Consider the following 16186-nt stretch of genomic DNA (forward strand, 5'->3'; position numbering starts at 1 on the left):
ACTATGATACTAATTTTTTAATCCAATTAACGAGAGAAAAATGTATGAAATGACAAAGGGCGAAGAGATGCTCATCAAAATAGAAACCTATAAATAGACTGTCAAACTGGGAAACACCTTCTTTATTGCTTGGGCATGGATAGACAACATAAATCATAATTGCCAAATCAAGTGAGTAAGCCTCTCTTTATAGCGATTTCAAAATTGAAATTGAAAGGGGTTGACTGCAAAAGGAGGCAAACAACATTATTCAACATCGAGCCCAATATTTCTTCGAGGAAAATACTCGGGTTAATGGACGATCTCATCCCTTACCATCCATGTAAAGAATGATCTCTCCCCTTACCCAAGGAAGGGGATGAGCTTGTCCTTTACCTAGCAGTGGAAGGGCCTAGAATTGGGCTCCAAATCTAAAAATTGTTGCGAGGTCGAGGCAAAAAGTTGGCATATATAGATAAATGATTAAAAATGTATTTAAAGAATCATTTATGTGGTTGAGGAAAATTAATGGGAACCCATACATACAAATGGATGCCAACCTAGAGCTTTGAGAAAGATTGGAGGAAGAAAGGACCAAAATTTAAGTAATTAAATGTTGCAAGATGTTATGCTATAACCCCAATATGGAGGGGTGAAAATTCTTACAAAGCTGGCATACACTTTTTAATATGGTATACTTATGAGTTTTTTGCTGGGGTTCTTTTTATTGCTATTCATGTTTTCTAGATTTATATTTTAGTCATTTCTACGTATCATTTTTAAATCTCTAACTCCTTATTATCCATATTTTTTAATAATTATTTTCCATTGCTATATACTTTGGTATTATAGTTTGTAAGCGTTATTGTTATATACCTTTTAGATCTTATTAAGTTTAATGCTATAGAATTTTCACGATTCACTTGAATATTGTTTGTAGCTTCTAAATATGATTGGTTGAACTTTTTACATCAATAACAATTTGAAAAACTAAAAATAATAATATTTAAATAATATTTAAAATAAAATATACCTAATTACCCCCTCTCGAGTTCCAATGTAGGTTCGCTTACCAAGGCTACCTTTGGAATTTTGGAGGGAAGATATTTTGCACTCAATGTCGTTGCTTCTTGGAAAACTTGTGGGTTCAGTTGTACAGACGCAGGATCGTAAGGTAATTTCTTTTGCTCGTATTTGTGTTGAAGTTGATTTAAATAATCCGTTGCCAAATTCTATGGAAATTTGCACGGGATCATCTTCTTGGATCCAACAGCTAGATTACGAGACCCTACCATTCAAATGCAGAATTTTCCATGAATATGGGCATTTATAGCATAAATGTCCCAGGAACAAGTCTCCTTCCTTGGCTACTCCCAGACCCCCTAGGGAAGACAAGGGGAAAGCTACTTCATCTATTGGACCTGTTGATAGTGAGGGATTTACTCAGGTCAAGTCTCGTAACAAAGGCAAAGGAAAGAAGAGAGCCTAGATGGAGAGATGGATCGATGACACCTTTAATAGGTTTGATGCTCTTGTAGACTTGGTCCAAGAGGAAGGTACCCCAGTTGAGCTTCTTTCTGAAGCCAAAGGGCTACAGGAGATTTAAGTTGGGGATATAAAGAGAGAGGATCAGATTCTAATTGCAGGGGAACAATAGGTTAGACAGTTGGATATTGATTTGCCTCCTCTTGTTCAGGATATTAGAGATACTGGTGAATCACAGGGTTTTTTGGGTCCGGTCTTGGTGGCTCCTAGCCCCAATATGCCAAGGGGACCCCAGATTCTACAAAGGGAAATAAGGCTCCTCTTGTCTTAGGCATACAATAAAAGTCTCTCAAAAAGGGGTCTATTGACAAACCATCAAAGAGTGGTAGGAAGACTAATCAGGAGAAGGTGAAGATAATGGGTGAAAATTTGGTTGAGTTTGGGTCTGTGAAACCCATTGATTCTTATTTCTCTCACCCTCATAAATGATTTTGTTGTCATGGAATGTAAGGGGGTTGAACAACATCCCCAAACAAAAGGTTTTTCATAGATTAATTGAGTCTTAGTCTCCAGATGTGATTTTTATATAGGAAACTAAGCTTTCAATGGAGGGATTGGTGAACTATGCTTTGTGTATCTGGTTCCAGGGCTCTTGGCAGGGTGTAGGTGCCTTGAATAGTTCGAGGGGGGGGTGGCTTGCTTCTGGGATCCTAGAAAAGTTTCCCCCTTATGGTGGATCTCCAATCGGTTCTCCATCTCTATGGTTGCTTCTAGTTTTGAGACTAGATAGAGGTGTCTTTTATCCAGTATATATGCTCCTACTAATTTTTTAGGTAAATCACATTTATGGGCTCATATCAGATTCATCTGGTCCCTGGACCCTTTTCTCCCATGGATTATGGCTAGGGACTTTAATGTTGTAACTAGTCTGGAGGGAAAATGAGGTGGGCTAGCGGGGCTAGATTTGTCTTCAAATTTACTCAGGGATATGATTAGCTCCTTGAATCTTATTGATGTGAAGGCTACCAATGGTGCCTTTACATAGAATAATCAGAGATGTGGGGGTGAGGCTATTTTAGAAAGGCTTGATAGATTTCTGGTTTCTTGCTATTGGATGAACAACATATGGATCACCAATTCTAAAATTCTTGACCAGAGGGGCTCTGACCACTGGCCCATCAAGCTATCCATCACCTTGTATAGTGTCACCAAACATCTCTCCTTCAAATTTCAGTTGATGTGGCTCAGAGACTTGTCTTTACCTAACCTTATGGTGGAATGGTGGTATGAAGGGAAGCCTGCCCATGGAATGGCTATGTACACTTTCAGTAAGAGGCTCCAACATGTGAAGTATAGGCTGAAGAGATGGCATAAACATCATTTGAACGCTACTTTCTTCCAAAACGTGTTGAAGGCTTGGAGATAGGGTAATTCCATCTCCACTCTTGTCTCTTCTAATGGGGACCAGATCTCATCCTATGGAGAAATTTCTAGGGAAGCTATCAATTATTTTTCTAATCTTTTTACTAGGGAAGTTCTTCCTGTTGAGACTAAGGAGCGTACCATTTTGGATTGTATCCCCCTCTTGGTCACTACAGAGATGAATGAGGCCCTCTTAAGCCCTATCCAATCATCAGAATTGGAGAAAGTTGTTTTTAATATGAAAAAAGGCAAGGCCCTTGGTCCAGATGGCTTTCCAATTGAATTTATCCAGGAATCTGGGAAATAATAAAGTTTGATCTCCTTGAAGTGGTACAAGAATCTCATAGAAATAAATAGATGTTGAAGTCTTTGAATTCTACTTTCTTGGTTCTTATATCTAAGAAGGAAGAGGCTAATAGGTTGGACCAATTCAGGCCTATAGCATTATGTAATGTTGCCTATAAGATTATTACCAAGCTAATTACTGAGAGGCTCAAACCACTCCTGGTTTCTTTGATCTCTCTTGAACATAGTGGTTTTTTTGAAGGTAGACATATTTTGGATGGGGTTGTGATAGCAATGGAGGCGATTCACTCTATGGCGACATCCAAGGAGAAAGCTATGTTTATTAAACTCAATATGGCTAAAGCTTATGATCGGGTGAGTTGGGAGTTCTTACAGAAAATTCTTTTGGCTTTTGGTTTTGAGGAGGAGTGGGTGAAATGGGTTCTAAGTTGTGTGACCTCTTCTTCTTTCTCAGTTCTCATTAATGGGGAACCGTCTGAATTATTTGGCGCTTCTCGAGGACTTTGGCAAGGAGATCCTTTATCTACCTATTTATTCATCATCATGGTGGAGGGTCTTGGCAGATTTTTAAAATCACAAGTGAGGCAGGGTCTTATCCAAGGTTGGAGCTGGAATAATAATCTTCCTTCCTACTCTCATCTTTAGTTTGTGGATGACACTGGGCTAATGGGCATGGCTAAAATCAGCGAGGAAGAGAATTTCAAGAGAGCTTTGGATATCTATTTGAAAGCTTCAGGACAGTGTATTAATGATGATAAGTCTTCTATTTATTTCTTTAACATTCCTCGACTTATTTAGAACATGATTGCAAGGATTCTTAGATTTCAAATCAGATATCTTCCTCTGATGTACCTTGGGGTTCCTTTGGTCTTGGGTTCTCAGTGAAGAGGCTACTAACAGCCCCTGGGATTTTGGATAAGTTTCAGAGTAAGGTTAGTCACTGGACTTATAGATGGTTATCTTCAGCTAAGCGAGTGGTTCTTCTTAAGTCTATGGTGCAATCTCTCCCAATTTACAAATGTTGTGTTTAGGTTCCCCCTTCCAACTTTGTGAGGGATTTTGATGCTTTACCTAGGCAATTTCTTTGGTCTAACAACCTTCTTTCCTCGAAATGGAGCCTTGTTAAGTGGGACTCTATGTGTAGGCCGAAGCATGCCAGGGGCCTTGGTTTTAGGTTGATGGCTCTTGTTGTCACTACTTTGGTTGCCAAGCTATAATGGAGATGGTGTAAATGTCAAGAGCATGATTGGGCCAAAATTATTGCCCACAAGTATTTTTCAGGTGTCGATTGCCCTGATGTACCAAGACTTACTTTGGTGGGTAAAGGTTCATGTATTTGGGACACTCTTAAGAAGGGGGCTAAACTTATTAAGGAAGGCCTCTTCTGGATTTGTAATAGTGGTTCTAATGCCTTGTTTTGGAAAGACTCTTAGGACAACCATCCTCCCATTCTTTCTAGCTTCCCCCAACTTCATACTCTTTGCCACATTTTTACTAATGCTGGATGGTTTAAGATGGAGCACTTTAAGATGGTCAAGCATCAAGCGTCTAGGTCAAGTGGAGGTGACTTGTTGGAAGGACCCTCAGGAGTGGCCCGTGGGTGGCTTAGATGAGGACTGTGCCATTCATATTAAAGCTTTGGAAAGTAGGTTTTGCAGCTCTCTTTGTGAGCAAGATATCTTGGCCTAGAGTCCTAGCCCAAAAGGCAAGTTTACTGTGGCTCAAGGTTATGCTATGCTTGATAGGAACCGTCATGGTCCAAAAGAGGTAAGTTGGTGGAAGAGGGTTTGGTTTAACCTTTCTTGGCCGAAATGTAATTTCTTCTTATGGTTGTTGGCTTAGAACAAGTGCCTCACTTGGGAGAATCTTTGCAAACACAATTTTCAGGGTCCTATTTGCTTCCTATGTTCGAACAATGAGGAATGTACTTCTCACTTATTTTTTCTTTGCCCTTATTTGGGAGAAATATGGCATAGATGGTGGGAGGCTTGTTGTATTCATACATCCTCTTTAATTGACTTTTGGGAGAGTTTGGGCAGACCTCCAGCGAAGACTTCTTTCTTGTAGGTTGCGTGGATGGTTAGATCGTCTCTCATTCTTCGGAACCTTTGGCTAGAGTGGAATCGCAGAATTTTCTGTGACTCTAAGTTAGAAAGTTTGCATCTTTGGAGGATTATTCTTAGTAGGCTCCAGGAGACCATCTTCGCTAAGTGTGATATGTCTGAAGATATTGATCCTGGTGATTATACTGTTATGCAAAATTTGAATCTGGGAGATAGTAGACGGGGTGTCAACCTTGGAAAAAGACTGTGCCATGGCAAGTAGCGGGTTTGTTGGGATGGGAAATGGTCTCGCCCCCCCGGCTGGGACTTTGAAGATTAATACGGATGGTTCTTCTCGTGGGAACCCTGGTGATGCTGGTATTGGGGGCATAGGTAGAGACAATGATGGAGGTATGGTTTTTCTCTTCTCTATCTACAAGGGTCAATACTCTAATAATTTGATGGAGGTTCTTGCTATTAAGATTGTGGTTGAGAGAGGTTGTTCTTTAGGTTGAAAGAGGATCATCTGTGAGTTTGATTCTCAGATTATTGTGGACATGTTGAATAGTCAAAGCTTGGAGAATGTTAGCTGGCAATTAGCTGCTTTGGTCAGACAAACTTTAAGTCTTTGTAAGTACTCTGTCTCCTTTCGTCATATCCCTAGAGAATGGAACAAAGTGGCTGATTGTTTGGCGAAGTGGGCTTCACAGAACGTGGATGGATGGAATATTAGTGGAAGAGATGAGTTACCTCTTGAGTTTAGTGGGATTGTTGAGCAGTTGTTATTGGATAACATAAAGATGTAGTGTTGTTGTGGGCTGTGTGCTTTTGCTTTGTACTTTGATTTTGGTTGAATAAATTTTTACCCCCTCTTTTTTCAAAAAAAAAATATACCTAATTAATTTAATTAATCTAAATTAAGTTGAAAAATATAAATAATTTATTTTCCTTATAAAACAATAAACTATATGCATATCAAATAAAAATGAATGAAATACTTTAATCTTTAAACTTTTGCAAACCGATAGAAATTAGGTGTGTTATCCATGGGGTCATCAAGTTTGGAAATTCCCATATCTTGCCTCAACGACATAAGGAGGAGTCACCTCATACTAAGTGTAAACAACACCATGGGTGAGCCAATGATAACAGGGGCTCCGCGAATTTCGGTAACGTTTGAACTTCTTAATAAATGATTGACAAGTCAATGAGTATTTTATATGATGAGTGTTGGGTACTTGAGAATTGCAAGATATAGTTATTTATCTGCCCACGAAATGGAAGGTACCCCACAAGGTGAGAAAAAAACATATTACTCAACAAATAGGGTGAGATGGTTCCATCCATAGTATTCATGTTTGTTTGTGACATCTCATCAACTATGAACTCTACATGTTATGTTTATTGGGCGATTTCTTGAAATTGAAGAGCCGACTAAAAGGTTAGGCTTTTCCAAGGAATTAAATGGATGTATAATTTTGTCTTTTGTAAGATTCGCTCATTAACTATTTTGGGTCATCCGTGATGAAAGCGCCGCATGGTCCTACCGTGATTGCAAAAGATCCTTTTTCGAAAGATATCGGGTTCGCAAGTGGTACGGATTATTCCATCAATGGGAATTGTTTTCAGCTTATTTAGGGGCTGGTTTTATTCAAGTTAAATGTAAAACCAGTATATCTATATTTTTAAATTAATAAAATAAAATGAAATATGATGAAAGATATCACATATTTAATATCTAATATTCATAAATATCAATAAATTATTAGACTAAGAAAAAATAAAATTATTAAAAATATAAACTTCACAAGTTTATGTATGTAGTTATAATATACATGTATTATGTAAAATTTAATAGTTTATGGTGATATTAGTGTTTTATTAATTGTATTAATCAATTGTAGAAAAAAATGATGAACTAACTTAGACATATCCAGTATTTTTATTTGAAATTTGAAAACTTTAAAAATAAATAAATGATATACATAGAATTAATTTAATGTGAAAAAATCTAGAACTTAACAATCGAATCTTACAAAACTTTGCTTTCAGATGAATAGTCATTTTCCTTTCATTTTTATGACAATGCACTTAACCCTCTTTTCATCATTATAAGCATGTCCTTTTAGTTGAAGCTTGAATATGTATTTATTTAGAAAGACTTTTTGAATAATTCCTCTAAGCTTGACGTCATCTTGTTCTTCATATTGCAATGTGTTTAGTTCCACTATTGTAATACCCACAATTTCTTCTCCTACTTCAAAAGCAATAACTTAAGTGAAAGTAGTATAATCTTGCACTTTGCAATGAAGTATATATATGCTACCATTATTTAAGGGGTAAGTTGCATAGTAGAAATTGTTTGCCTTTACATAAGATTAAGTAGTGTCTGTCACAATCTAGCAAGGTGTATTAGATATACCAAGTCCCTCATCCTTAATTTGTGCCATAGTTTTCAAAGTAAGATTACTCCCTTTTATATTAAACCAAGGATCTCAATTAACACGACTCTAAAATATTTGGATTTATAAAAAAATAGGTTATATTGATTTTTGCTATAGATTTTCCACCAAAATCACTAGAATCAGACATGCTTTGAAGTTGGTGAGCTTCCTTATTGAAAAAATCGCCCCACAATGTCAACCCCACTTTGAAATTTAACATGTCTTTCAATTGAAGTCTTCTTTTTTGAGTTTGTTTAGCATTCTTTTTTAATAATATATTTTATGGATTGATTGATAACACAACACCCATGATATAAACTATTCAATTGATTCCATAGTGTTAATCTTACTTATTGATATAAAATTAATTTTTGGGGGGATATAAACTATCTTCCCCTTATTATATAATAATATATATAGTGGCACATCCACTTTTGCTTTAAATAAAAAAAAGCTCTTCCCCAAAGCACAATTCAACAATGGAATTATTTTGTAATATGATTTCTCAATCTTGCCTTAAATGGTTAAAATTCATTTACGTTTGTATGGGGCTCCCTTTTGAGATTTTAAGAATCCTCCCAATCCATATGCAATCATAACATTGGTTGTAATAAGTTTGAAATATGCCACTCTTATTTCATCACCATCAAAATCAACCACCACTATTGAAAATTTTCTGTTTCCTTGTTCATTGCTAAACTGATGAAGTTGACTTTGTTTAGTGATTATATAGCCTTTATCATTCATTTGTTTGTATAAGGATGTAATGGTGTTGTAGGAATGATTTTGGCACCACATTCATTTGATGCAAGTTGATTGAATGAATTCTAGGTAGAGTTCATGCTCATTCCAATGTAAAATAAGTATGGAGTATCTTCATTATAATTTTAATAAAGTGCAACTAAAAGTGGAAGACACCACATATATACAATCTTGAACCATTTTCACACAACTAATAAATTGATTAATTTGTTTTACATTCATAAATTCAGTTATCAAATTGAAATCATACCCATCTATGGGCTTTCTTAGATTGAAGAAGTAATAAGCATTCTACTTTCATCCCAATAAGAAATAAAATTTACATTAGAATTTTATATTAATGAACACAATTACATTTGCAATGAACCTGCAACAATGAAAAGTGTACGATGCAAGTTTTTGCAATAAAAGTTAATATTTCATATTTTATATTGAGTGTGTTAGTAAAAAAATAGCTTCCAATGTGTAAAATCATTCTTGCATCACCTAAAAATATTCTCTAGTTTTCCAATAAGGGCTAGTTTGAGTCTTCAATCAGTTATCCTTGATTGCTCCCTAGTTTCTTGTATAGGACTGAGGTGATTAAATGATTTATTTTGGTGATGTCATGTTATGACATGGATTTGGCTTATGTGTACTTGATTTTGGATTAGTCTTGTTAGGATAATCATATTGGTTGAATCTATGATTATGATTAGTAATATTTCAGTACTTTCCAGTTGCTTGTTGAAGAACTGATGTGTGGTTTATGGTCATTGAGAACTTTTTCTTTTGCTGAGTTTAGGGTAGGTTATCTATATGTCATGTGGGGAAGTGGCTTGCAATGCAGGCTAAGGCACTATAGAGGTTGTCAAGTAACCCATTGCAGGTTATGTTGGAGATACAAATGGGAAATGTATGCTTCTGAGGGGGGGGGGGGAGGGGTATGGGCGGTTGAATCAAAAGTACTAATCCAATACAATTTTTAACTTTAAAACAATGCATGCATTAACATAATGAAATAACATGTAAAGTAAATGCATCCACATAAACACTTGACACTAGATATGATTGCCTAAAAACCCTCTAATGAGAAGGTAAAACTGGGGTGGGGATGACACCCACAATTCTTCACTACTGCAGGAAAAAAGTTCACCTATTAAGGTTACATGGTTTGACCATTCTCATGATCTGCTCTTTTTGCCCTGTTAAAGGCTTACAAAGAATTGTTAGATCCTACCCTATTAAAGGATTTCAACACCTTGTTAAAAGTGTGCCTAGCTAAAGGACTTTAGAACACTCACTTGGAATGCCACCCTATTAAAGGAATTCACTATGACTATTGAATCGACCTTAATACAAAGGATTTCATCTTGTTGATACAGTTGTTAGGAAGTACAATAGAATGTTTGATCTGATGCACTTACAATCTGGAATTGATGATTTTAGTTCTCAATTTAGTCCATCTTGATCCTTTCTAATCTAATATGAAATTGTTGTATCCTTGATCCTCTGTTCTGCTAACTAATTCTACAATTCTATCCTTCTTCTAAGTCACCTTGAAACTGATCAATTCACCCTTTCATTTCCTTCAAATCTTCACTAGAAGCACCTTCTCATTCATATGCACACACTATGAATTATGGGGCTTCATCTCCCTTTAAAAATACTTTGGTGGCTTAGGGTTAGGTATGAATCTATGATTGAGATTCATTCATTTTTCCTAGTCAATTCCTTCCATTTTTCTGATTGGTTGCATGTTGATCGCATAGGGAATCCAAATGGATTCAATCTTATCTTTAAAACTTTGAGATCTATCCATAAGTTGGCTCAAAAATGGTTTACATAGTTATTTGTGCCATCACAAACAACTAAGTCCATTCTGTGTTACTCAACACTTGGTAATACTGATGCTCGACACTTACTATAATTCTATCTTGCTTGGCACTTGAACTTGCTTAGCATCAACTATTCACTCGGCATTTGAACTTGCTCAGCATTGTCTATTTGCTTGGCATCTATACATATTATACTTGACATGGATTACTAGCTTGGCATGAACTTAGTAAATATCTTAAGTGTATTGGCACTCAATTATCAAAACCAATCTAAGATCAATAATCTCCCCCTTTGACATAAATGGCAAAAACACTTAACTGTACATGATGAATCTAATTTCTTTGAGTATAATATACATCTAGTTCGAAAAATATACAAAACTTCAAAATTGTTAAAAATTTTGTAATGAACTATATACCCCAAAATTTTGCTAAAAATTTGTGTAACTCCCCCTAAGTTAATGTGTCTTTTCTGTATCCAAAATCTCTCAGAGTAGATTTTCCTCTTGCTGATACTCTATGTCTTCAATCATTTTGATATTCTTTATCTGATATGCCCTATTTTTGCTTTTTTGTTGTTTACTCCCCCTTTGTTTTCTCTTCTCTCTATTTTCTTTATCTCCTCTTTCACATGTCTCCCCCTTGCATATTTGTCTTCCCCCTAGCTTTTATCTTCATCTTTTATCTCCCCCTTTTTGACACTTATCTCAAAGGGTCTATACACTAATTGTGTATTTATCCATAGAGTTCTTGCTCAATTCCATTACAATCTTGAGAGCAACATCCTAGTTGTGTATTGCAACATCTAATGATTTGATTTGGATGGATATCTCTATTGCAAGGTGAACTAAGCCATCTAAAGTTGAAATATTAGGATCTTTCTTTAGCACTTCTTTTGCATAGGCTAGTTCTTTTTGTAGTATTTCCATGTGAGGGGTCAGGGAAGCTTGAATGTGGACTAGCTTGGCTCTTGTGTTAGCCTCTTTTGTTGTTAATACAACTAGTTCCTTTTGCATGTGAAGCATTCAATGAAAGTGCTTCTCACTCTAACCTAGGCTTTTTAGTAATTGCATACCAGATATTTTCAAATTTATTTCTAGATTCAAAATCCTCTAGCTTGTCTCTTATGTGAAGAGCGTGGGGTCTCACAATTTTGTGTACAATGAGAATATATTCTCAAGTACCTTCTTCACTTTTTCAATCTTTCTAGCCAATTCCACTTGTGATAGTTCTATTCCACTAGATATCTTCTCATTTACTTTACCTTGAAATTTCTTTTCAGACCATTCCATGAGTTTTACATTGGTTTCCTAGTCTTCATTTGTCACTTGCTCAATAATTTCTGATAATTGCTCTAATATAGGCTTGTTTTCATCAGGTGTTTGCAGGATGAAGGCATCTAAAAAGATGTCTTTGATCTCATGTAGTGCTTTCCTTTGCTTATACTCTTTCCTAAGTATCTCATGATTCTTCTTTCTTTCCAATGTCTCTTGCATGATAGTAATCTGTTCCAAGTTCATGGTTGCATAGCCATATTTTGGTATAACTATTTCTTCATCTAGTGTTGGGTCTCCATAGTAAAGTACCCTTGCAACCTTTGTTGAGCTCAAGCCTAGTGCATAAATATGCAGTGGCATTGCATCAATGCTCGGCTCTTGAAGGACTTTGGTAGGCATGCTAGTTGTTGGTAAATTAACCAATGTTTGAATGGCTTTCTGCTCCTTTTCCTTTGGAATGTCCATGTCTTCTTTTGGTCTTCCTTGATCAATTGCAATTTTTTTTCCTACACCTTCAGTTTTTATGTCAGGCATAGATACCTCTTTTTTTCCTACTTGTTCCTTTGTGGGCTCCTCTACAGTCTAAGTCTGTTGTTCAATCATAACAACTTTGACTGTGGTGTCAACCTTTGTTGATGTATCCACTAATGTTTTCACTTGAGGTTGACCACTAGTAGCTATAGGGATGGTAGAAGGTGGTTCTTATGTATTCACCTTATCCCTAGTTATATCAACTACTACTTTCTATAACTCATCCACACTGACCAACACTGGATTATCACACAATTTAGCCTATAGTGTGGATTGGACAAGGATCTTCTTTAGATCCTTTGTAGTTAATGGATTAATGTTCTCAGTTGAGCTGTTAGGAACATTTTTCACTTTTATTGTGACTATAGATGTGTTTGTGTCATGTGGAGGGCTTAATGGTGGCAATTGTGTGTCTTGTACACTTTGTTCTATTTGTTGCTTCTCAGCTTTTGCCATTTCATCTTCCTTTTGTTGTGTCTCCCTCACTATATTATCTCCTTTTTCTTTCTTAGTTTCTCCTTTCTTATCATTATCCTCATCTTCTCCATTGTTCCTTCCCTCAAAGGGATTCTCTTCTCCTTCCTTGATAGTAGTCAAGCCATATATCAACTTCCACATTTGAGTGGATTTCTTTACAACATCTTTAATTTTGTTTTGAAGTATGTTGAAGGCTCTATATTTGGGTGCAAATTTGCTACCATATTTCTTATTTGCCTTTGTGATTTTCCCTTTTGATAATTCTAGGATCACTTGTGCCAATGTAGACTCTCTTATTTCCTTCTCCATATTTAGGCAATAGTGCCATTTATTCTCAATAATTGAATATAAATCTTTGGGCATTGTATTATCAAATTCAAGTGGGGTATTCTTGAATTTTTTCATCATGGCATACACTGATTCTTCTAACTTATTCTAATATTCTCTACTCAATTTATTAAATTCAAGATTTTTCAAGCTTGTTAAGTCTGCATTATTCTTAATATTGTCACAAATGTTTTCAATATCAAACTTGGGAGCATGACTTACCACTTTGAACTAGCTTGCGTCTTCTGACTCAGTCCTTTCATCATCTAATTTTGGTTGTCCAACATATTTTCTCCTAAGTTTATTCTGCACAATACCTTGTTGTTCAGTAGCCTTTTTATTTTCTTTTACTTTCTCCATAGGCTTTTGAGTGGTGGCCTTGTGTTGGCTCTTGTAGCTGGAGCAATAGGCTTTTCAGGGCTTGGTTTTGCAATCTTCTTTCCCTTTGGTTGAGCTACAAGTTGTGTTTTAGCCTTTATCTTCTTTGGTTCTTGTTTGGCTAGTGCTTCCTTGGATTGTTCCTCCTCACCACCTTCTTGTTTAGCATCTTTACCCATGTCTTGGGTTAGAGAAAGAGGTTCCTGGCCTTGCTCTTCTTCTTCCTCTTCTTTTTCTTCATCATCTTAATCATCATTGCCTTAAAATCCTTCACCAAATTTGGCTTTCAGCTTCCTCACCTTTTTATCTTTCTTCTTTAGAGTTGAGGCAGTTTTCAACTCCATTTCAAATTTTGATTTTACAACATCATAATTACCAAAGATTTTAGTTGTCTTATCAACTTCTTCTACAAGAAGTGCAGTGATGGCAGTTGAGGCTTTATCAATGTTGATTTCATAACCCAAAGGCCTTAGTCATCTGACTCTAGGCATTGCAACTTGGATGAAAGTGTAGTCAATATCTACTAGAAAGAAAATGTCATTGTAGTATTTCTCCACCAAGGAAACAAGAATTCTCAGCCTCTATCTCATTGACTGCTTGAAATCATCAAAGTAACTAGTCATTACTGACTAAAAGTTGTCTCTAATTTGCTCAATGTACTCATTTATTTGCACAGTCATAGATCTATTGGTCTTCCATCCTACTCTAGCAAAAGAGGGGAATTCATTTTGAACATAGAAAAATATGCATATCAATATGGAACCAAACTTAAATTGAGCACTTTTAGTCTTCTTTATTGCTCCTAAGTTCTCCATTATTTGTTGCAATTGTAGCTTTGCAAGATCATAAGTATGATCTTTCTTCATAATCTTATATTCTACATCAAGTGCTATACATGGAACACTATTCAGTCAGCTTGACTGATATAATTTGTATGATATAACCCTTATTGCAAATTCAAGAAGTGGATCTTTGATAATATCAATTGTCATTCTTCTCTTGTTCCACTTCGCCCCTATATTTCTCTCTATTACTTCTTTTGAGTCTGTCCTTAGGGTCTTGGGTTGATCTAGGGCTGGGTATCCTATAACCCTATGTACAATCCTCTTTGAAAGTTTGATAGGTCCTCCTTCTAGCCATAGACATCCATCATGGATTCTGCTTAAGAAAATTCTTATCCATTCCGTTTTGAAGACAATGGGGAAATCTAGGGCATGGGTTAGTTCCTTTCTTTCTACGATTTTGAATTCTTCCTTCAACACTCCATTTTCACATAATTTACCATATACTTGATGTATTTCTATGTCTCCAATTCCTCCAACCTTGCAATTACAACACTTCCTTACATCTTGTACCATTACGACCTTGGGTGGAATAACAAATAAGACACCTGTTGGATCATTCTTGTAAGCTACTTCATGTATGGCTCTAAAATCTAGTTGCTTTACCTCATTACCGACTAGTTGAACATAAAATGGTTCCTTATCCTTTGGATTCTTAGAACTAGAGGGCATATTTACAAACTAAGGTTTTAACAAATATGAAACTACGTAACTCAGTATGTGAAGAATACATTTAGATTGATGAAGTGATGCTTAATCGTTATTGGAATAAGTGCAAATGCTTCAATCCTGCTCACTCTTGCTTTAAAATCACTTCTTCACTTTGCTCGCTCTTGCTCTATGTTTTTAATGATAAAAAATGAGCAAAAATCTGCCTTGTACCCTTTTAAAACATCACATTTAATGTATGGTACATGTATAGCTATAAACTCAGCTTCTATGCAATTTTTGTTTTACTTGGCATCCATTAGTTTTCCCATCACTCGAAAGCTATAAGAATTACCCTTGCTCAACTTCTATAGAAATTTCCTTCACTTAGTAGCTACTACTCATTCAGCTTCAATTGGCTTTAGCTGATAGCTCGACACACACTAGAATTTACTCAACAATTGAAGAGGATTTTTCACACTTGATAGTAAGATGAAAACTTAAATATTTAACATTGGTTTTTCCTTGTTTACTTGCATCTTTATTCATGCTAATACATACTTTTCAACAATAACTTATCTTGGAACTAATGTATGATGAAGCATTTAAATATCACTCCCACATACCTCCTTTTGCTTAGTTTGATGAGATATGATCACTTGACCTATTAGGTGAAGTGATTCCTTCATTTGATGTTCTACATCCATATTTCTTCTTCAATGATTTTTTCATTTCTCCTCTAATGTGCTCAACATCTACCTTGCCTTTTCCTTTGTTTAAATCTAAGTTAGGTGCCTTTGTTCTTGTTGGGCAATGCTTTCTGATATGACTAGTCTTCAAATAGCTAAAACATGTAGTTTGACTCAACCATCTGTTGTAGCTACCACTAAAGTGTGTTCTAATGCAATTCTCAGAGATGTGCCCATACTCTTAACAATAATGATAGCTATGTCTTGTATTGTAATCCTAGTTATAGGAATTTTCATAGCTTCTTCCCTTTGCTAACTTGTTTAATGACCATGTGGACTTGGAACTACATTCAAAGGCTTTGTGTCCAAACTTCTAACAATTGTAGTAGCATCCGTCAAAATTTTCTACATGCATGGTTCTAGTTTTGCATTCATGTGCTTGATTACCTTATTTGTTTTACTTGTGACAATGAGTCATGTTCTTAGGCTTAGCGCTCTAATTAGCATTCTTGCTCCTACAAAAATTAGCTATATGTCCTTTCCTTCCACAATGATGACAAGTAGGTTTAGAATTCTTACCATTATTATTTCTTTCCTCAATAGTTGTAGATGATTCTCCTTCTTTAGTGCTTGTGTAGCCCAATCTTGATGTGTCTCTACGAGATCTAGGGGATTTCAGTAGATGCTCAGAGTACTTGATGGCTTCATTTGGCTTGTTGAAACTTTTAGAAAATTCCTTTTCTCTTTTCAACCCATTCTA

General features: G+C 35.9%; 1 protein-coding gene across 1 annotated transcript in view; it reads left to right on the forward strand.

Moving 5' to 3' along the window:
* The first annotated feature begins 5506 nt into the window (after positions 1-5506).
* LOC149554405 (isoflavone reductase homolog P3-like) overlaps positions 5507-16186 on the forward strand; it is a 48313-nt gene continuing 37633 nt past the window's right edge. The window contains exon 1 of the mRNA XM_089828860.1: positions 5507-5645. Coding sequence (XP_089684986.1) covers positions 5507-5645 — 139 coding nt within the window. The remainder of the gene's footprint in view (positions 5646-16186) is intronic.

Source organism: Cupressus sempervirens, chromosome 5 (assembly GCF_028749045.1).
Source record: "Cupressus sempervirens isolate cs-2001-9-10 chromosome 5, ASM2874904v1, whole genome shotgun sequence".
In the NCBI taxonomy this organism is placed as follows: domain Eukaryota; kingdom Viridiplantae; phylum Streptophyta; class Pinopsida; order Cupressales; family Cupressaceae; genus Cupressus; species Cupressus sempervirens.